The sequence below is a fragment of the Syngnathus floridae genome, chromosome 6 (assembly GCF_059516105.1).
Source record: "Syngnathus floridae isolate MCC-2025c chromosome 6, RoL_Sflo_1.0, whole genome shotgun sequence".
In the NCBI taxonomy this organism is placed as follows: Eukaryota; Metazoa; Chordata; class Actinopteri; order Syngnathiformes; family Syngnathidae; genus Syngnathus; species Syngnathus floridae.
Window position 1 is genome coordinate 6,427,278 of NC_142418.1, and position 21,464 is coordinate 6,448,741.

The 21,464-nt window shown below is 41.0% G+C and overlaps 1 protein-coding gene across 2 annotated transcripts in view; it reads left to right on the forward strand.

The window, feature by feature from the left end:
* Positions 1–20,903, forward strand: part of LOC148396193 (cGMP-inhibited 3',5'-cyclic phosphodiesterase 3A-like) — a 48,448-nt gene extending 27,545 nt beyond the window's left edge. Inside the window, exons 3-14 of one of the 2 annotated variants that reach the window (XM_088377501.1) lie at positions 9,742–10,002; positions 11,396–11,553; positions 15,073–15,146; positions 15,327–15,475; positions 15,579–15,716; positions 16,332–16,443; positions 16,636–16,749; positions 17,521–17,720; positions 17,796–17,999; positions 18,621–18,782; positions 18,860–19,115; positions 19,195–20,903. In XM_088377501.1, coding sequence (XP_088233627.1) covers positions 9,742–10,002; positions 11,396–11,553; positions 15,073–15,146; positions 15,327–15,475; positions 15,579–15,716; positions 16,332–16,443; positions 16,636–16,749; positions 17,521–17,720; positions 17,796–17,999; positions 18,621–18,782; positions 18,860–19,115; positions 19,195–19,484 — 2,118 coding nt within the window. In that variant the 3' untranslated portion in view covers positions 19,485–20,903. Of the gene's footprint in view, positions 1–9,741; positions 10,003–11,395; positions 11,554–15,072; positions 15,147–15,323; positions 15,476–15,578; positions 15,717–16,331; positions 16,444–16,635; positions 16,750–17,520; positions 17,721–17,795; positions 18,000–18,620; positions 18,783–18,859; positions 19,116–19,194 lie in introns of both variants that reach the window. The other variant, XM_088377500.1, reaches the window with a different exon arrangement.
* The last annotated feature ends 561 nt before the right edge of the window (positions 20,904–21,464 follow it).

The following is a 21,464-nucleotide window of genomic DNA, read 5'->3' on the forward strand; positions in this document are numbered from 1 at the left end:
CCAAATCCAAGTTTCATTTTGAAACATAATGTCATAGCTCACATGTAAGCACAACATTCAACAGGATAAACGTAGACTTGAGCTGATGACTTCCTATTTTTTTCTCCCATTACTCCCTGATAGTGGAACGAACACAATGGGGCACCAGCCACTGGTATCGGCACCCTTTGCGGTACTCGATACCTTGATCGGCCCAATACCTGTTATTGGTACTCATCCTTAAACTTTTGAGGTGATGCCCTTTTGAACTCCCTCTTGTATTGTGCTGGGTTCAAGAACCGAGTTGAATGATTTGGTCACATTGGGGACATTAAAGTCCCAGAGACACCGGTATATGTATAAATCGGTTTTAGTTAGCTTATGGGCTTATAAATATAAATTGACGATCGAAACAACGAAAAGAAAGCTGTTGCTCTGAAAAATTTAATTTAAATTTGCCGCGCAGACGAGTTTGACTGCACCGAGCGGCCTCCTTCTAGACTGGGGAAGAAGCCGGAAGTGACGGTTCAAGTTGCTCGCGTTTAGCTTCAGTGAATGTAAACAAAAGTATGTCGAAGCGTGGAGGCAAAAGGTGTATCGCTATGGGATGCAGTAACACCAACAAAGCAGGTGTATCGCTATTTTTGTTTCCAAAAGACGAGGGTTTGAGGAAACAATGGACCAAACAGGTACAAAGGACGCGGAAAGACTGGTCTGGTCCTACAGATTATAGTGTTCTGTGCAGTGCACATTTCCAGGAAACCTGCTTTGAACCTGGACCCCTTATGAGGATCAAATTTGGCATAAGTACACGGTGTAAGCTAGTGCTCAAAAAGGATTCTGTCCCAACAATTTTTTCAAGACCAATGACCGTGACCTCGCCTATCCAAGTTGACAATGCTTCTGCTGGTAGCCCTAGCCAGACTAGTGGCCATAGTTCCACCCCAACTAGGGCTACAACGCCAGTCACAGACCAAGAGCGGACTCCATTTGGGAAGCCTAGAGGTGCTTTTGTCAAACGAGAGAGGAAAAGGGTAAGTTTAATTTTAATTTAAGTCAGGCCACTGTACCAAGAATAATACTAGTAAATAAATAAATATTTTACAGACATCACTCATCAGGAAATAATTAATAAATGAATATTATGAATTTTTTAGACATCCTTCCCAGAGTTGGGAATTTAGACTGGATATGGTCCTTGGAGACAGGATTTTAATAGACAGAAATTCCCAGAAATTGCTTCAAATTTTCTAACCCCCCCCTTATAATAATGATAATCATAATAATAATAGAGCATTTATAATGCACCTTTATCAGTGAAATCTTTCAAAGGCGCAGTGTTAAAGATATGATTTGAGAGCTTTGCCTTCGTTGAATTTTTTGCGATTTTGGTTTGTTTTAATTTTTAATGGATAGCGGTAGCAATGGCAAACTACTACCAGTAAACGATGCCGTGGAAGCTTGAACCATGAATGCAAATAACGCGAAAAACGATATGGGACTCAGTGGTGAGACCCCCAAGCTAGATGAGTCTCTCCTGTGTATTGGGGAAGAGCCTGACACCGGGAGGAGTACCACCCAAGCTGATGAAGGCAGACCGCCTGATTGTGCTGGAATGAGAAACAACCGGAATAAATGGCTTAAACGGAGACACAAACTGGAAACATGGAACGTAAGAAGTATGCCAGCTGGTAAACTGAACACCATCACAAAGGAAGCAGTTAGAATCGGAGTAGACATCCTAGGGCTGGTCGAGCATCGCTGGCCAGGAAGCGGACATTTTACAACAGATTGCGGTGGTCGCATGGTATATTCAGGCAGGGAAAACGCAGGCCAGGGAGGAGTGGCAAGAGCAGCAGCTCAAGGTCTCATAGGCTACAAACCAATGAACGACAGAATTATAACAGTTAGATTGAAGGGCCAGGCAAAAGATATTACATTGATACAAGTATATGCACCAACTTCTGCAGCAACAGATGAAGAATTAGAAGAATTCTACGAGAATTTACAAAAAGAAGTAGACAACAAAGAACGGCAGGACATCTTAATCATTTCAGGAGATTTCAATGCCAGTCGGAAGCAAAAAAAACAGTGAGGAAAATGGACTGATGGGAATGTCAGGGCTAGGGGAAAGAAATGAGAGAGGCTCTAGACTTGTTGAATTTGCACTCTCAAATCAATTGGCAATTAAAAACACAATGTTTGAGAAACATCCAAGAAGGCTGTATACATGGACATCACCAGATGGAAAAACAAAAAATCAAATTGACTACATCATGGTTGAAAAGGGATGGTCATCTATAATACAAGATGTCACGACAAAACCAAATGCTGACTGTGACACAGACCATGAACTTCTCGTAGGAACAATGAAAGTGAAATTAAAGTGTAAGAAGACAACAGCAAGACCTGTTCGTTACGATGTACGAGACATAGATCAGAACTTCACCATAGAAACAAGAAACCGTTTCCAAGCACTGTTGATTGACATTGAAGAAAAAGAACCGGACGACATTGCAAATGAGGCAAAAAATGGAAACAGCCAAAAAACATCTAAAGAAAAAGCGAGGCAAAAAACAACCTTGGATGACAGAAGAGACACTTAACAAGATCGCCGAAAGAAAAGAAGCAAAGAAATCCTATGGACTACATAGCAAACAGTACAAAGCAATAGCAAAAGTTGTGAAGGAAATGTGCAAGGAGGATAAGAAGACATACCTGGTTAAAAAGTGCCAGAAAATTGAGGACCATATGAGAAAAAACAAAAGCAGAGAAATGTATGAAGAAATAAAGAGTCTCACAAAAACTTTTCAACCCGGTCTTGGGGTAATTAAGGATGAAAACGGCAACACGCTGACCGAGAATCAGGCAATTGTGGACAGATGGAGGAGGTACTGTGAAGGGATGTACGCACAAAATGATGCAGAAGAAGTATTGGACCAGATAGAACCAGAAACAGAACCACAAACACCACTCAGGACAAATCGAATGGGCTATCAAATCCCTTAAAGAAGGAAAAAGTCCTGGATGCAACAACATACAAGCAGAAATGTTGAAAGCAAGTGGAGAAGAAGGAGTAGAGGTATACCATAAATTGTGCACAAAGATATGGCAAAAAAAACAGTGGCCGACTGACTGGAAAAGGGCAATTTTCATAACTTTACCAAAAAAGGGAGACTTACAATTGTGTTCCAACTACAGAACAATATCGCTTATCAGCCATGCAAGTAAAATAATACTCAAAGTTATCATGAAAAGACTGGAAAGTAAACTGGAAGAGGAAGTTAGCAAAACACAAGCAGGATTTAGAAAAAAGAGAGGAACGAGAGACCACATCTACGAATGATGATTCAGAAACATCGGGAAGTGAATGTAAATCTTCATACATGCTTCATAGACTACTCAAAAGCCTTTGACTGTGTCAGTCATAAAAAGCTCTGGCTAACTCTCCAGGAAATGATTTTCCATCCACATCTGATTAACTTGATTAAATCACTCTACAAGGGCCAACAATCAGCTGTACAACTCGAATGTGGAACAACAGAATGGTTCCCAGTAAAAAAGGGAGTGAGACAAGGGTGCATACTTTCACCACACCTATTTAGTCTTTACACTGAAGGAATCATGAGGGAAGTGGAACATGACCATTGGAGATGTGAATACAACGAAGCAAGAATGCAGGGGCTGACCATCAGAGACCTAAGGTATGCCGACGACACTGCGCTGCTGGCCACAACTCCAAGAGGGCTGGAAAATCTCATCAGGGCGGTCAAACAACACAGCGAAGAGAAAGACCTATATCTGAGTGTGAAGAAAACAAAAATTATGGACACGGACAAGTGTGAAGAGAAGGCGGTAATAACGATTGGTGATGAAGAAACAGAAAGGGTCAGTCATTTTGAGTATCTTGGAGCCAGAATAGAAGCAAATGGAAAAACTACCCCAGAAATACGGAGAAGACTGGCAATGGAATTTGCCAAAGTGAAAAAGATGGAGAAGCTCTGGAAAGGACAGTGTATAGACACAAAAATGAGAATTCTAAAAAGTACAATATGTCCAATTGCAATTTACGGTTGTGAGGCGTGGACCATCAACAGTACTGACAGCAAAAAGATCACCGCCTTCGAAATGAAATGCTACAGAAGGATTCTGCGGATATCGTGGATTGATAGGATATCAAATGGCGAGGTGTTGACACGAATGGGAGTTGCATCACCAGTACTGCTGCCGACTGTGAAAAAAATTGAAACTGCAATATTTTGGGCATATCAAACGCCATGAGTCACTTGAAAAACATATTCTGGAAACAAAGATGGAGGGTAAAAGAGGAAGAGGAAGACCAACAAGAAGATGGGAGCAAGACATACAGGACTGGTTAGGGACGACAACAACAGAAGCTGGCAGAATAGCAGAAGACAGAGTGCTGTTTCGCAGGAAGGTTCAAGAGGCAACGTCCTACAACGAGACAAGCTGAAGAAGAGAGAGAGAGCGGTAGCGGTTTGACATGCCTGCACAACCCACCTGCCTGCCTCCATCCCACCCCCAGCCGGGCTGCTATAAAACCATTTATGAGACCTAGGTACCTAATAATACACAATTATAATACAACATTTTGTACTACAAGGGTAAAATAAATCACTTATTGCAAATAGGGAATTTTACCCTTGGAAAAATACCTTCTCCAGCCCAAAATATTATAAAAAAAATAACTGTCTTGTAAAGGCTCATTCCAACAAGAATAAATGTATAAAATCAATGAAGCACATGTAATTGAAATATGTTGCATTCTGTTTAAGGTTATTGCTGCCATGGAGGCTGACATGCTGTCTCATGTCTGTTTGGGTTTGTTGAGATCGGGATGCACAATTTGTGACGTCACAGTAATGGCGCCACCAGTGTGGCTGCGTGCGGAACCCGATCGATAAACTGGCATTTAATTTGAGCTTTATTCTTAGTAATCGGTGTCCATTTTTAATTTCCAATGCGGCAAATGTGTTCTCTTTATACATTCTATCAAATTCCGTTCTAATTGAAAAAAAAAAAAAAAAGATGTCTCTGGGACTTTAAAGGTCAATGAGACAGATGCTTTTAGAGGACAAAAACACACATGCCCAATATTTGGGCATCATCATTGTATCGAGCTGCCACTGAGCCACAGAGCACCGTTGGACGTTGGTACGGCTCTTTGCCGCGCGTGTGTGTACACGTGTGGCACCCGCTATCAGCAGGATAGGCTAAAATGAATAGAGGTGACGACAGCGTGAGATTAGATAGCGCCAATAAATCCTGCAAAGTTTTTGTGGGAAGGGGGCATTAATTATTCTTTAATGATGTGCAATCATAACTCTGCCATGACTTGTAATCAATCAATGTGTGTCTAATTTCCTGCTTAGACTCTAACTGTGAGACAGTATGATCTCTCCCTCTGGCCATGTTTGAGTGATGTGTCCTCTTCAATGATTGGTGATTTTGCAAAGCTGGTGTCTGTCAATCGAGTGACAAGATGTGTGAGAGTATTTTATTTTGTTTTTTTCTGGCAAGCAACTCCATGTGCAGGCTGTTGTCCCTTGGCTCTGCTCTCTTCCAACGGAGACTGCTTGGCTTTCACAGTGCAAGCGTGACACCTCGTCAGATGCTTGCATCACACAGCCACCTCTTGAGCTGCTCGCACGCGGGCTTGATTGATTTGCATCGCGACGTATTCGCCAGCACGCAGCACATTAGCGGACTCATTTTCCAAACCGCATCTATTATTTTCCCTCGCGAGCCAACGCTTTCATGGATGTTAGCTGTGTAATTTACATTAAAATTACAGTACGTATGGAAAAAAGTCTATATTGTAATAGATTGCAGGCAATCAAAACACAGCCAAAAAAATCACTTCATGTCCCTTCTTATTAAATCATTCTATAAAAAAAACAAAAATGAAAGACTCTTGTAACATTTAGAGTCCACTTATATTATGACATGCCTGCTGCATTGATAGCCAAGCTACAGACCATCTTGTACCACATAATGAAACGCATTCATCACAAATGTAATAGGCTTAAAAAAAATCATCTGTCCCAAATCATTTTAATAAATTCTTTTTTTGAAGGTCTCTAGACATTAGAAATGCCACAACTAAAACAATATGGCGACTAACTCTGTGTATTTAGCCGCTATTAATATTTAAAGGTCTTTCTGCAACAAAGAATTAAAGTGATCAATTTCTTTTTTTTTTAACTATTTTAACCACTTTGAATTAGTTGTTATTGAGCAAAAACTACAAACGTGGGAATGGACCAATAGTAGCGATTTGCAGGAAAAGAAAAAAATAGCAAATGAGCAGAATCACACGAGCAAAATCAGAAAACAGGTGAGCTGTGATTATTCATTATGTCATTTTCAGTCGATGCTAAGTGGCAAAATGGCAGCCCCCCTCAAGTGGATGCAAACAGGTGCATTTTTCTGCTTAATTCATATTCAACAAGCACAATATTAATGAGAATGCCACACTTAGACTCGTAGGGGACATCGTAGTGCCCAGCCACTAAAATGTACCACATGAAAAAGACGCCTCAATTAAAATAACTGTGACCTCCTTTATATGATATTGATTTTTATTTTATTGCCCCACATCCCCTTACTACATGTCCTTTGTTTGAATAAAACATGCAATAACAACATGTTGCGGCCAGGCTGCGGCGGCGGAACCGGGTTCAGTCTGAGCAATTTGCTTGCTTCTAAAGAGCTCGTAAAGGGATTTGGACTCGGGGCTTGTTTGGGAAGTTGGAAGCTGAGTGCTGGGTGTAGTTTTGGCTCAACGAGTCTGGCTGGGAACGAGGAGAATCCGGAGGGATCTTTGTGCTATGATTCACACTACGTGTATCACTGCTTTGTTATTCTAAGTGGTGAGCGCTTCAGATAATCCGTTCAGGGCCATTATATGGATTGGCCGTCAAAGGGGAAATACAAAACGAAAAATAAACATACCACGTCAGCATTTTGACATTGTCCGCAAGATTACGAGAAAGCAGACATTGACGTCGCGTGCGTAGCCTCGTCCTTGTGAGGACTAATATTTTCTTATAGGATTTCAATGTGTTTACTTAGAAGATCAAACACTTCACTTTCTTTCCAGCAGGCCCTTGAGGCCATTTGTCCCAGCGTTTAGTTCCCTCGCGGGACGCATTATTTTCTCACTATTGCACAATTTCAACAAATCCCACACGTCGCTTTCCGTTTACTGCAGACTGCATGGATGGCCTGTATAGATGATGCAGCCAAATGAGCACCAGATCGCAAATACGTGACCTTTTTGTGGATTCCATTAAGAAAATCATCAACAAAAGTTTACTTCAATCCCTGATATTTTTATTTTATTCTTTTTTGCAAACCTGATAAAATTAACATCAAAGATTAGGGGAAAAAAACATTTTTTTGGGTTGCGTGCACAAGATGTGACTGTGCCGACACGAGTGAGCAAAAGCCAAGTGCACACAAACAAGACTTCAGAAGCGACTGCTGATTTGTTTTGACCAGCCCTGGCTCTCATGTGCACGGACGGGCCGTCGGCCGGGCGTTGCTCCGCCGTACGCCTACTTACACGCTTTTCCACAGCGAGTTCACACGGCCAATGAAAAATGCTTCACTGCGCAGGCCGTCATCGCTCATCCGTGTCACAACAGAATGTTCACGCCTCGGCTCATGTTTGACTTGGCTGTTAGCTGATCATAAAAAAAGTGTTTATTGGTACTTGTCCGTGGTTTAAATGTTACATGTTAACAAAACCTTGCGCATTCATCATTTATTTCAGTTCTGGCACAGGCATCCAGGTTAGGAGAATTATCACGAGCTTTTTGGCAGCTAACATCAGTCAAAGTTGCAAAACTTGATGTAGCACAAAGCAGTTAAAATGATAATGGTTTATTCTACTTTTGAAAACTTCATTTAAAATACATCACACTCTATTTGTGAACTACATAGCGTTCGACTCGATCACACTTGAAGGATAGTTTTCTGTCCAAAGCTTCATCATATCAATCCAAATATTTTGCATTGAGAGAGTGTTTTTCTAGAAAACAGCAGTCAGTCATATGCGGTTCATAACCTGTTCAGAAACGTTAAACACAAACATTAAGTTGATATACAGGATATCCAGTAAAAATAAAACAATAGTGTTGTTTGGGCAGAAAATTAAAAAAAAAAAGACACATCTTTCAAATGTTTTCTTTTTTTTTTTTTTGAAAGAATTTGACCCAGATTTCACTTACTGTATGAGAACGTTGGAATTATCCAAACAAATGGCGGTTGTAGCAGGCTGGCAGCTTGAAGCTTTCAGCTACTACATGCTATTTATTATGCTGTGTTTTGTATAGTTTTGTGTCTGTTTACTTTTATTATGTATATTTTTTGTGGTCATTTTTAAATATTTTTGAAGTATCGAAGAAACGAGCAGGAGTGTTTAAAAAAAGAAATTTAATTTAAATTTGACTTTAACTTAGCTGATTGATTTTTATCCCCATGGTCAGAGCGAGACAGTTCTACTTGTGTTTTGCGATGCCGTGCTTATCAATACATATTTTATTCTATATGTTTATCTACACAGCGTCCCAAAGCTCAGAAAATCTCAGATTTAAATCTTTTATGGCACTGGCACTAAAACAAAATTCAAACCCAACAGCACATTTATAGAAACCGAGGTCCAGTTTCAGAGTTCATCCAAGCAATGTGTTGTATGTAAAGTCATGTTTTATTTATTATAGAAAGGAACTCAGTAGCGTATAGCCACACAATCCTTATTTGGACCTGTACACTCATACAATATTTAAGTACAATGAAAATTTTGTACGCAGGCCATAGACGAAAAATAGATACGTTGAATCTTGGAAAATTTGCTGACATTTTATACGATAATGGAATTTGTGTCATTTGAGGCATATTTTTCATTTTGCTTGACCTGCAAATTGTACCGCTTAATGGGAAGGTTCCGCTTTATTTATTTGTTGATGATCCAGATGGTCTCTGTGCGTGCAAGAGTGTGTGAAGATATGAGACCCGCTAGGGGGTCATTGTTTTTATTTTTCCCGACCAGATGTTATGCAGCCCAAGAGACACTTGTTTACATGTAGAGTGGACAGCATTTAATACAGAAGAGGTGATGCAGAAGTTGCGGATTAAGAATAACCTCATTGACAAACACATGGCTTTTTGTACTGGACAAACCCAAAGCTGCAACTACTGCAGACTAGGAGGGAACATTCATATGTACTCCGACCTATCAGATATGAGGAAGGAAAATAACGTGAAATGTTCCCACATGTTGAGGCTGAATGGTGAGTACTCAGACACACGCGTGTTGTGTTCAAGCCAGCGCCAGGATATTGAAGCCAGCATAAACATACAGTATTTTTTTTTTCGGGCTGTCTAGCAGCTGGTGTAAAAGGGAATGTGACATTAAGGGGGCGAGAAAAATCTGATAACATTGTCTGTGCAAAACGAGAAGTCTGGTGGAGCTATTCACCAACGGTTAATTAAGACTGGAAGATGTGAAAGTTACCAGATGACTCGAAAAGAGATGAAGCCATGTTGTTTGGCTTGGATGTTGCTAATGAGCTCATTCATTTAGCGACATCGCACAGATGTGGTTGGCTGGACACGCTTCACACGGATTTTGTTTGGTCCAGCCAGACTACTGTTCGTATTTCCTGTGCTGCCCAATCCTCCTTTGTCACAATTCGAGCAGTCTGAATATTTTTTCACTTCATTTCTCCATTCTAGTCATCAGGTACCAGCATCATGGTGGACATTGCAGTGATGGGAGAAGCACATGGGCTGATCACAGACCTCCTGGCTGACCCCTCTCTGCCCTCCAACACCTGCACCTCACTGCGAGCTGTCAGCAGCCTGCTCACCACCCAGCTCACCTTCCAGCCCTTGCATCGGCCCCGCCCCGCCCCCCTGCTTAACCCCTCGGACGCCTACGTCTGCTCCGACTCCGAGGAGGGACCCGAGAAGGGTGAGAAGACGTCCATCCATAAGGTAAGGAAATTTGTGGGGGCGACATGTGGTGCAAATCACGTTGAGAGACTTGGGTCCAAACATTCAAATGTACAGTTGTCTTTGGGAAGTATGTGCAATTACCCTTAGATGGAACTGCGGTCCGCCGTATTACGGCCCAAATAATTTAAAGGGCACAAATCGCTCCACACACATGTTAATCTTTGAGCCCGTCTTCCCGCTAATGGCTGCTGCTGCCTCTCAGACCTTTTAGCATCAAATGAAGGAGTGTGTTTTCATAGAGTTGAGTGAAGAAAAATAGAGCGCGTCTACTGCTTGGAGCTCGCTTCTCCCTTTCATAGCCACAGCTGTGTCAACATGACAGATGTGCAAAAGTCATACTGTGTGTGTGTGTTGTGTGTGTGTGTTGTGTGTGTTTAAGAAAGAAGGGCAACGTGACGTATGCACCTCTCAAAAAGGTTAAAAAGTGTGTTGTTGATATCTTTTGGTATGTTTTTGAAGGCAACGCCCATCCTGGCGGTCCTTCGATAAAACTAATCACGTTGTCTGGCCTTGTAGGAGTGACTAATGGGTCCGCACTTATTAGGATTCCCCAGAAAGACAATGTCCATCCAGATCTGTGTTGGAGGAGAATCACAGGAGGGAAGTTATTTAGCAATGGAAAAAAAAAGTCTGTTATCATTTGCTTCTGAGTAATAGCAGGATGTTGGCTTTTCAAACACTTTCTTTTTAATTTACAATAAAGCCAAGCAGACGTACTGCTTTGACATTTCTGTTTCAAACACAGGATCCATCTTTGTCCATGATTTCTCTGCAGCCTACAGCATGTGCTGGAAGACTTCCAATTGAAGATGATGTTAAAGTTGGCTGGTGTGACCACTTGCGTTCGCACTGTTCAAATATCTTAAAAAAAAAATGGAATAAAAAATGCTAGCAATGTCTCTATTTTTAATGTGAAGATAATTTGTAATTTTAATGAATTTGACGCACAATTTGACGTTGCGGGCCACATAAAATAATGTGGCGGGCCGTATCTTGCCCCCGGGCCTTGAGTTTGATGTCAGTGATTTAATGTAAATGCTAATGACAGTGCCGTTGAGCAAAGGGGCAGCAGGAAAGTGTTTGTTTGAGACACTTTGCTTTGAATGGGCTCATTCATGATTGCAAGCCAATATTTATTGGGTCATCAGACTGCGCAAGCGAGCGAGGGAGAGACGTTGCCATGTTTTGTGCTTCTTTGCCAAGCTGCTGCGTGGCATGGAGCAGATGGAAGCATCACACATGGACAAACAGTACAGTATAAAAAAACGTTCATACATTTCACCAAAGAAAGCATTCAAGCGCTTTTTAAAACAATGTCAGTTTGATTTCTTCTTGACCTTTTAAGCATGTTTACCTTCCTCTCTGCATGCAGCGTCTGAGGCGGAGTCTCCACCCGGGTCTTCTGAGGAAGATCTCCTCCACGTGGACCACCACCACCTCCGCCACAGGCCTGCCCACAATCGAGCCAGGGCCTGTGCGGAGGGACCGCAGCGCCAGCATCAAACCCTACCACGAAACACTTATGTGCAGGTAGTCGACCGCTACACGTCTCACATATCCACCGAGCCCGGCTTTTAGCCATCCCTTTGCTCGCTCTAGTTCCAGAATCACATGCTTCATTAGATCATACCTTGTCCACATAGTTGTACGAAACTGCAAAGCAAGACCTCTCATAATGGTTTTTACGTTCTGACATTACGTCAAAGTTATTAGGTTTAGTCCCAGCGGTGCGGCTGTAGTTTTGCCGAACGCATCAGCGTGACTGCACAGTCATGGCACAGTTGTGTGTGTGTGTGTGTGCAGCCGGAGCCAGAATGGAAAGAAGGCCCACAGGCAAAAGGCATTAACCCGAATAACTAAGACACGCATAAACTCTCTGCACATTAGCGCTGAAGATACTAGCACGAGAGCCGAGTCCATGAATGGGCCCCAGCGACTGTCGTGTGTATAATGTGTGGTTTGCTGTGCTGGCTTTGTAGAAGCTTTGGAAGCTAGCTTAGATGCAATCATGTTGAGGCTATTAATCGATGTGGTGTGGTTTGCACTTCAAAGACTTTTTGACTACTTCATTTTGTTTGGAAAGAAATGCAAAACAAGTCAAGACGGCTGGCCTGCTTGTGTCTGCCACTTTTCTTGCAAGTTACGGCCATAAATATAAATCTTCTTTGTTGTGATCAGTCCAGAAATGGCATTCTTTAAAGTGTGTTTGTGGTGACCGTGCTATTATGTTTGGATGAATCCAGGACAGCTGAGCGTGTTTTGAATCACTTTACAAGTATTGCACAGTCAAAAGTCATTTCCAAGTATCCCAGCTGTGTAGGTGTGTGTGTATGTGCTTTAAATATGATCTACGGGACATAGTGTAGAGTTTAAAATATTCTTCTTTGAATATGCAAACAATACTCCAGCAGCCAATCATTTTGCAATTGCTTCAAGCCTTGGTGAACTTTACTTTGGAAATGTTAATATTAAAAATTATTATTGTAGTTATTTTCATAGCGCAACATTTCCGCAATTCAAAACAAGAAATAAATGGTAATGTCAACATCACATTTCAAGAAGACTACTGGGGGCAGTGAATTTCCACATGCACATAAATATAGCCTCTTAAATGATTCTCACTGTTGGCCATAATCTGATTGAAATAAATCTGATGAAAAGCAGTGCTTTTTATAGTCCTTCTTCGGAAAAAGTACTTTCATGCTAGAGACTTATGTCGCTTGTTGACATCAGTCGGGGAAATTGGAGTACAGTTCATTTTCAACAGTTCCGATGACATTTTCCACTCAAATTTAAGAAATTGATTTGTATTCTTCTTAGATCATTTTAATGTCTTTATGTATGGAGTCAGTTTAGGACATGCGGAAGGGCTAATAAGTCTGTCGACGGCTTGCTTGGCGCGTGTATTTACACAATAACCGTGCGTTACACGAGCACATTGTGTAAATGTAAGCACACTGAGCCGCTCTTGTACACAGGGGCCCACTTTAACTGCTCTGCTCAGCTCAACTGTAGCAGGCAGGCTCCAGCTATGACCACTTAAGGTGGTGTGAGTATAAACAAACACCAGGGCCTCTCCTCTGTCACCAGAACCCTACAATTATTACATTTACACACATTGGATACACCATCACGAGTGCATTTTGTGGAAAACAAACACAGGATTGGACTGGGTTTACTTTTACTCTCGTCTTATTTATTTCATTTAAGCAGCTGTAAAAGGAAACTTGCAGTTTTAAACTTCGGATTGAACTTTAATGTTTTCTTTTTCTTCAACTCATTTTACTTTCTCAATTCGATTATGTTAATGAGATGAGGTAATCTGGACCGTTTGATGCTCGGCACCGGTGGTCAGGACTATAAATTAATTGAGCCATTGTGGGAGGAAAAATAAACACATGGCTACTTCTCTGATTTATCATCTCATCTTTAGTATCTTAATCAATGAGGCCTATTTTCTTGCCCGCTCAATATTCCCATGATTTTAGATTCACTCTTTAGAGTTAGAATTGGCAATAGCATCACCGTCAAAGCTTCTTCGCGTCATCTGGCTCAACGAGTGAATAGATTACTGGAAGCAGAAGGAACGGTTTGTCAGTGTGTTGTGATTGGTTAGACAAAAAAAATATCCAGCAAAGAGTGAAGAGAGCGAGCAGAAGCCAGCTGAAATGTTCCAAAAATATTAAACAGCATTGAAAGACAATTCATCATTAAAATTGTCTTTTACCTGCCAGTTAGTAACTTTTTTTTTTGTTGTTGTTCACTTCTAGTTTTTTCTGGGCACCTCCCACATTCCAAAAACACACCTAAGTTAACAGAAGACTGATATCGATTTGTTGGTGTGAATGGTTTTGGAATTGATTTTCTGGATATCTGAGCTGCACCTGTGGAAAAGCAGTTTGATAAAATTAATTGACTCCTTGTGACTATATAATTATGAAGCTGTGTGTCGATTCATAGACACAAGCTACTGTACGGATCCTGTGCAGACTCAGGACGTTCTTATGATAGAAGCAAAGTCACCTAATATCTGACCGCATGTAAACCGAACACGTCCACCTTTCTTATTTTCATTCTGCGCCGAGGCCTCAATGTCACTCGCTGAGCTTATTCTGCTGCATTAGCAGAATAGGAAGCATGGCTGCCAGTTTTTCAACTTTCATTAAAAGTCAAAGCTTTTAAAAGCCAAGCACTCCTGCCTTGCGCATACCCTTCCCCTGACAATAATGCACTAGCTGTTCGCCCGCCAAACTATCAAACTATTTTATATTCCACACCTGCGAGACATTACGTGCAACGCTCCGAACTGGCCCCGCAGACACAACACAACTCTTTGTTGGGGCCTCGGAACCGTTAGTCTAGGGTCCATGGGCACCAAACAATTTCTCCACCGCATTCTTTTGTGCTTCAAGTAATTTCTCCAACTTTTGAGGAAATATAGTTTAATTGGAAACACCCCGCATCCTGACAATAACTACAATGGGGGAAACACGAGAGCTGATTGAGAGGCTCCCCGTGGTGATTTACATCAGAATCAAGAACAGCCTCATAATTATTTGAGTCATTCCGAGCAGCACCAAGATGAGAGAATGCTGCCTGTCATTTCTAATTTATTTGTGTGGTCATCCATTATATTCACAAATCTTTTTTTGTCTGTCGAAACAGCTGCAGTGTTTGTTCAAGCAATGGCGGGAAAAAAAAAATACTTAAAGGGATCCGTCATTAAGTTTTTACTGTCAACATCTTCCAAGTGCTTTGACATCCGAGACAGATATATTGAATGGAATCCATCCCAATATTTCAGCGCAGCTGCTGACAGGAAAGGCCTGTGCGCATTTTTTTTTTTTTTTTTACAAAGTACAAGCAAACACATTTATGTACTATTCTCGGTCTGCCTCCCCCCCAGTGCATTTCAGTGGAATGTGCTCAGCTTGTTCGGAGGCTTTAGTTAGATTTTAATTGGTTCCTCCAAGCACTGTGTCGACAACATGCACTGTATATATATTTTTCCCAAAAAGTAGTTCAACATCAAATCCCTCTTGTCTACAGTTGTGGAAGACCATACATCAAGCTGAGCCACGGAGAGGGCTCGATAGACAAGGGAGACCGAGTACCACGTTCAGGTACGCGGGTTTCACTTTTCATTCAAATTTGATGCACAATGCTTGCAATCTCAGCATAAGACAAAATTTATTTATTTTAGTACAATCGCTATAACTTCAAGAAGGTCCAAGAAAAAAAGAAAAAATTCTAACAATGAACTCTAACCTTCACTGACTTATTATTGCCTCTTTCAACAGCAGAGGATCAAGTGGTTGCGTCGTCAGACTATGACAGCACCCACGAAGCCAACCATAGTGACAGCAGTGATGTAGCACACACAGAGGAGGACACAGAAGAAGGAAAAAACTCCTCCCAGAATGTCATCCTCCACCCGCTAATACCTCCTGAGGTAAGACACAAAGACCATAAAGACCCTTTAAATGGCCCTCAGGGACATGAGGAGACAGCATGATGTTTCTATAATGAAAAAACTCTCCCTTTTCATCATACAGGACAAACCTATCCTGGCCCCGGAGCCGCTATTAATGGAAGATTTAGAGCCGATGATGAATCAGCTAAACAATTGGAACTTTCCCATCTTCAGCTTGATGGAGAAGACAAATGGAAAATGTGGACGGATCCTCAGTCAGGTGAGGAAGTCAGTAGTCTTCACTAAACCTGACGCGTTTTATAGAAATGTGAAAGGAAGCACGAGAACCCGATGAAAAGCCGCGCAAGCACGAGGGAGAACGTGCTAACTCGACACTGGATATAGGGCGCTACAATTCCAACCATGAGGTGCTAACCATCAGTCCATTCACAATTCAGTCAGTAGAATCTGCTTCTAAATACTTATTTTAGATTTCAGATAAGAGTAATCTTAACTTGTATTTGGCTGGATAATTTTCATCTAAGATGTAGAATTGCATTACATGTCATTTAAACTGGCAGTAATAACTGAACCTTTTTCATGTTGTGATAAAGTCGATTATTTTGCCAATGAAAGTGTTTGAATTTGACTTTGGGAAACGTTTTCAAACTTTTTAGCCCCCCCTCCGCAAGTGTGAACCATTCTAAAACCCCGACTGTTACATTTCTAAAACCGTCCATAGGTGTGAATGTTTGGTTGTCTCTCTGCAGTGTATCCTGCTTCTTGCCTTGAGTCAGCTGGGATAAACTCCAGCTCACCAGTGACCCGATGAGGACAAGCAGTAACGAAATTGGATGAATGGTGGTGCCATTATGTTCTGTTTTTCCCCTCTCAGGTCTCATACAGGCTTTTTGAGGACACTGGATTGTTTCAGACCTTCAAGATTCCCATCCAAGAATTCATGAACTACTTCCATGCCCTTGAGAATGGTTACAGAAACATACCATGTAAGCTTGTACAAATCCTGTCCGCTTACATTCAGGACTTTTGCCTAGACTTAATACCAAATCATCCACGAGAGGAAAATTGTATTGTTTGTTTTATTTAATTGGGTTTAACTGAGGCTTTATAAAATGAGATAATTAGCTCAACGCTGCTCTCTGGTGGTGTTAAACTAACTCCGCTGTTCCCTGATTCAGATCACAATCGAGTGCATGCCACGGATGTGCTCCATGCAGTCTGGTACCTCACCACACAGCCGGTTCCGGGTCTGCCCAGCCTCATGGCTGACCACAGCTCTGCTAGTGACTCAGGTGGGTCCAGCGCACATGTTGTCAAGTTCATTTGTTGTCATTTGGAATCACGATTTATAGTTCTTGTTCTCAACATGTCCTCCCTCTGATTTTTTTTCAAATCAAGTTCATTGATTAATGTGATAAACTGATGTTCTAAAAGGGGTCTGTTCACATTACTCATGTGATGAATTTGCTACTAGCTCAATAAGCACTTAAATATACAGGACTGTCTCAGAAAAAATAAAATTGTGATAAAGTTCTTTTATTTTCTGTAATGCAATTAAAAAACAAAAATGTCATACATTCTGGATTCATTACAAATCAGCTGAAATATTACAAGCCTTTTATTAATTTAATTTTTGTTTTTTAATTGCATTACAGAAAATGACGAACTTTGTCACAATATTCTAATTTTCTGAGACAGTCCTGTATATTTGTTATTTATTGTTTTTTTTTCCTACCTAGTGTCTGACTCATTAATGGTTTTGAGAAAAAGTGCTTCCATTCACATTGCAAAACTATTTGAAGTTCTGAAGAGCATGAAATTACAGGCAGATTAGAATTTCCTCACAAGCATATTTATATCCCCTCATTTGTATGCCTTACTAAAGGCTTCTCTTTGATCCACGCACAAGAGGATTTGAGGCTTCCAAAAAGTCTCTGTGTGCATTTGAATGCTTAGATGTGTGTTTTTAAAATTTTGCACCCTTCAAGCACAATATGTGTGTGTTTGTGTGGCAGCCTGTTGTTGTTCACCGTACTCCCATTGTCTGCTTCCCTTGTGGCCAGACTCCGATAGTGGAATAACTCACAGTCATATGGGCTTCCTGATGTCAAAGACGTACACTGTGTCAGAGGACGGTTATGGCTGCTTGTCCGGCCTCATACCGGCTCTGGAGCTTATGGCTCTCTACGTGGCTGCCGCCATGCACGACTATGACCACCCTGGGCGGACCAACGCCTTCCTGGTGGCTACCAGCGCCCCACAGGTGAAGTTCAAATTGAAATCATCAACATGGATGGTGGGACATAGCCTGTACTAAATGTCTTTTGGGTCTGTGCAGGCGGTGCTCTACAATGATCGTTCGGTTCTGGAAAACCACCACGCTGCCTCGGCCTGGAACCTCTTGTTGTCCCGACCGGAGTATAACTTCCTCCTCAACTTGGACCACAGGGAGTTCAAGCGATTCCGTTTCCTGGTCATTGAGGCCATATTGGCTACAGATTTGAAGAAGCACTTTGATTTTCTCGCAGAATTTAATGCAAAGGTATGTGTGATTTGGATGTTTTTGGATATAATGATTTGGATAACCCACCCAGTACATCACAGGGCACTTACAGGCATACATTTATTCACACTGATGGATAGTTTAGAAGCAGATATGCATGTTTTCGGAATGTGGCAGGAAGCTGGAGTCGAGAAAAGTCGCACAAAGCATGGGGGGAACATGCAAATCACTATGTTCCACAGAGGAAGAGCTTAAGACAGGGTTGTCAAACTAGTCATAGTTTCCTTCAGGAGGCCATTATGACATTGACCTGCATAGAAAATATTTGAATGCCTCATATTAGATACAGTATAGGACACACAACAAATTGATGAAGTTTTGAAATCAAAGGCTGTTCAAATATTTTAAAAAGAAGACTGGTAACAACATTTGCTAACAATATTTCTACTTTTAAAAGTGAAGACAATTTGCAATTTTAATATTGACACATTAAGTCGATGCACAATTTATCTTTGCCAGCCACATAAAATGATGTGGCAGGCCATATCTGGCCCCTGAGCCTTGAGTTTGACACCTGTGGATTAATTATGTATTTTGGGGGTAAAAGCTAAAACGTGAAAACAATGTTTAATTTGATCTATTTTTCGATTGATTCTCTAGGTAGGGGATGATCCATCTTCAGGCATTGATTGGTCCAATGAGAATGACAGGTTGCTGGTTTGCCAGATGTGCATAAAGTTGGCAGACATCAACGGGCCACTAAAGTGTAAGGACCTGCATCTACAGTGGACAGAGGGCATTGTCAATGAGTTCTATGAACAGGTTGGCCACCTCTCCTTCATCACTGCTTCGCATTTCTGGCCGTAACCTTGTGCTAATGAAGGTCATGCCGCGTGTAGGGTGATGAAGAGTCCAATCTGGGTCTCCCCGTCAGCCCTTTCATGGACCGAGCCGCACCGCAGTTGGCCAAACTCCAGGAGTCATTCATCACACACATCGTGGGACCCTTGTGCAATTCTTACGACTCGGCCTGCCTCATGCCGGGACGATGGGTGGAACGCAAGATGGATGCCGAGGAGCCTGAAAGCACAGAGAACGAGGAGGATGAGGAGGACACGGCGGAGGAAGACACGTCCACCAGCTCAGAGTCATCACGTAAGACAAAGTGTATATTATCAAACCATGTGATCGTCCTTGCATTTGAAGTGTAATAATCACATGTTTGGTATGACAGAGAAAACAGCCAAGAAGAGGCGGAAAGTGTTCTGTGAGATCACTCATCACCTGATGGAGAACCACGAGATGTGGAAAAAAGTGATCGAGGAGGAGGAGGACCAGAAGCAGGGCCAAGGAGCAGAGTCGGGTCACGTGAACAGTGTAGCAGAGCCCGTTTTGGCCACTCACCAAGAAGAAGAGGAGCCGGGCAGCAGAGAAGAGCCGCTTGAAGGGGAGGATCCCGAGGAAGGAGTCGAGGAACCCGAGTGGTCTGCGTCAACGCAGCAAGTGGATGAAGACCGGCAGTGAAGGCAACATCCGGCCTCTTTCACGATTAGTACAAGTGTTTTTTTTCTTCTATACTATTTACTGAATCCTGTTTTTGCCAGCACATCACTTTAGACACAACACTGTAGATTGGGAAATGTGTGCCTAAGAATAAAAACAGGGTGGGAAATTTTGTGCTTTACACGTTTTTGTCTAAATATTTGAGTTCACCAACTATTTTAAAGGAGCTTTTTGTCTTGCAATATGAGATTATGCATGTTCTTTGGAATACAGACTCTTTTGTTACTGTCAAGGGAAAAAGGCAGACTGGCAACACAGACCTTAACCACAATGTGGTAATATGGGACTGATGAAATTTGCTGCCAATTTATACCTAGTTTTCTGAATGCAATGACATGGACATCCCCCATTACTTGTACTTGTGCTTTAATTTAAGCAGGAGTTTTTGAGTGGAGGTCACAAATGGGCCATCAAATGAAGAACATTGGTGTAGATGTCATTCCTCGGCCAACATGAGTCTCTCACACAATAAATATTTATGAAAGCTAATTTTATGCACCGTATCGCCATGTATGCTTTAAATGCAGATGCTTCATCCTCATCGCAAGTTTAACTTTGTGTCCAAGTGAAAGATTCCCCTGCCTAAAATATGAATAAGGTTCTCCATTTTGTGGTTACGCCAAAATGGGAACTTGCAGCAGCAATGTTTTTATGGACTGATTCATACAATCATTCGAAAAAAGGGAATAAACCAAACCAAGTTTGACATTTGGAATCTCAGAATTCATAAATCCGTGAGATGAGATAGACTATAAAGGGAATATTACATTCATGCCCTTCTTTTTCTCTACTTTTATTTCTTCAAGTCTGCATTTTCTGTGTGTCCATTCCTCCATATGTGAACCTTAAACCCTCAGGAAATCTTCAACTGTTGAGATTCAACAAAAGCTCTACTAGGACAGTAAAGATGTGCAGGGATATTATTGCAAGCTACTTTTAGATGATGTCCACAATACACATTGAAGCACAGGAAGTATGAAATCAGGTAGCAAATTTAAGAACAACCATATGCATCAACTGGAGACCGGACTGAAATGATGTATACTGTGTTGACACTTCAGAAAGCTGAATTCAAAAATGTTTGCCACATCACAAGTCATGTAGTGCTTTTCTGACATCTTTGGTTTAATTTCTGACGAAATGCATAATAAGTCTGAGAAGTGCGATTCCCTTTTTGAGTAGTAATCACAGGCTCTCATGACTTTGCTTTCAAACACTGTCAGGAAAAAAAATGTGCTGAATTTGTCATTTTCAGGGTCCAATGGCTGGAACAACTATTATACCACTGAAACGGGGGAGATATAGATATGTATAAATAAATAACTAACAATACAATTATTTTATATATATATATATATATATATATATATAAATATATATATATATATATAACAATACAATTATTATATATATATATATATATATATATATATATATATATATATATATATATATATATATATATATATATATATATATATATAGTATATATACACACACACACAATGGACTACAAACACACACGCACAGGGATTCAATTGTGGACACAGTTAATCACACCTTAAAAAAACAAAATAGATCCCCAAGGTACCTTTTTTTTCTGACAGTGTATGAGGATACTTAAATCAAATTTTAAATTGTGTCACAAAACATGACATTAAAATTATTCATCACGAACAATAAAGACAATAATGCTTAAAATTTTGACAAACTAATTTTGAGCCCAGAAGACTCCCAAGTGAATGAACAGCCCACTTTGTTAGGATGAGAAGAAAAAAAAACATGACAATTGAGTATATCTAAGTCATATGAGTGAAGAATGTGTCGCTGCATGGAATTTGAAAGATGTGAATCTGGGGATTTCATGTAAGATTGTTCCTTTACATTTATATTGGCAGATATTTTATCGACTTTTTTTCCATTTCAATGTTTCCCACAGTG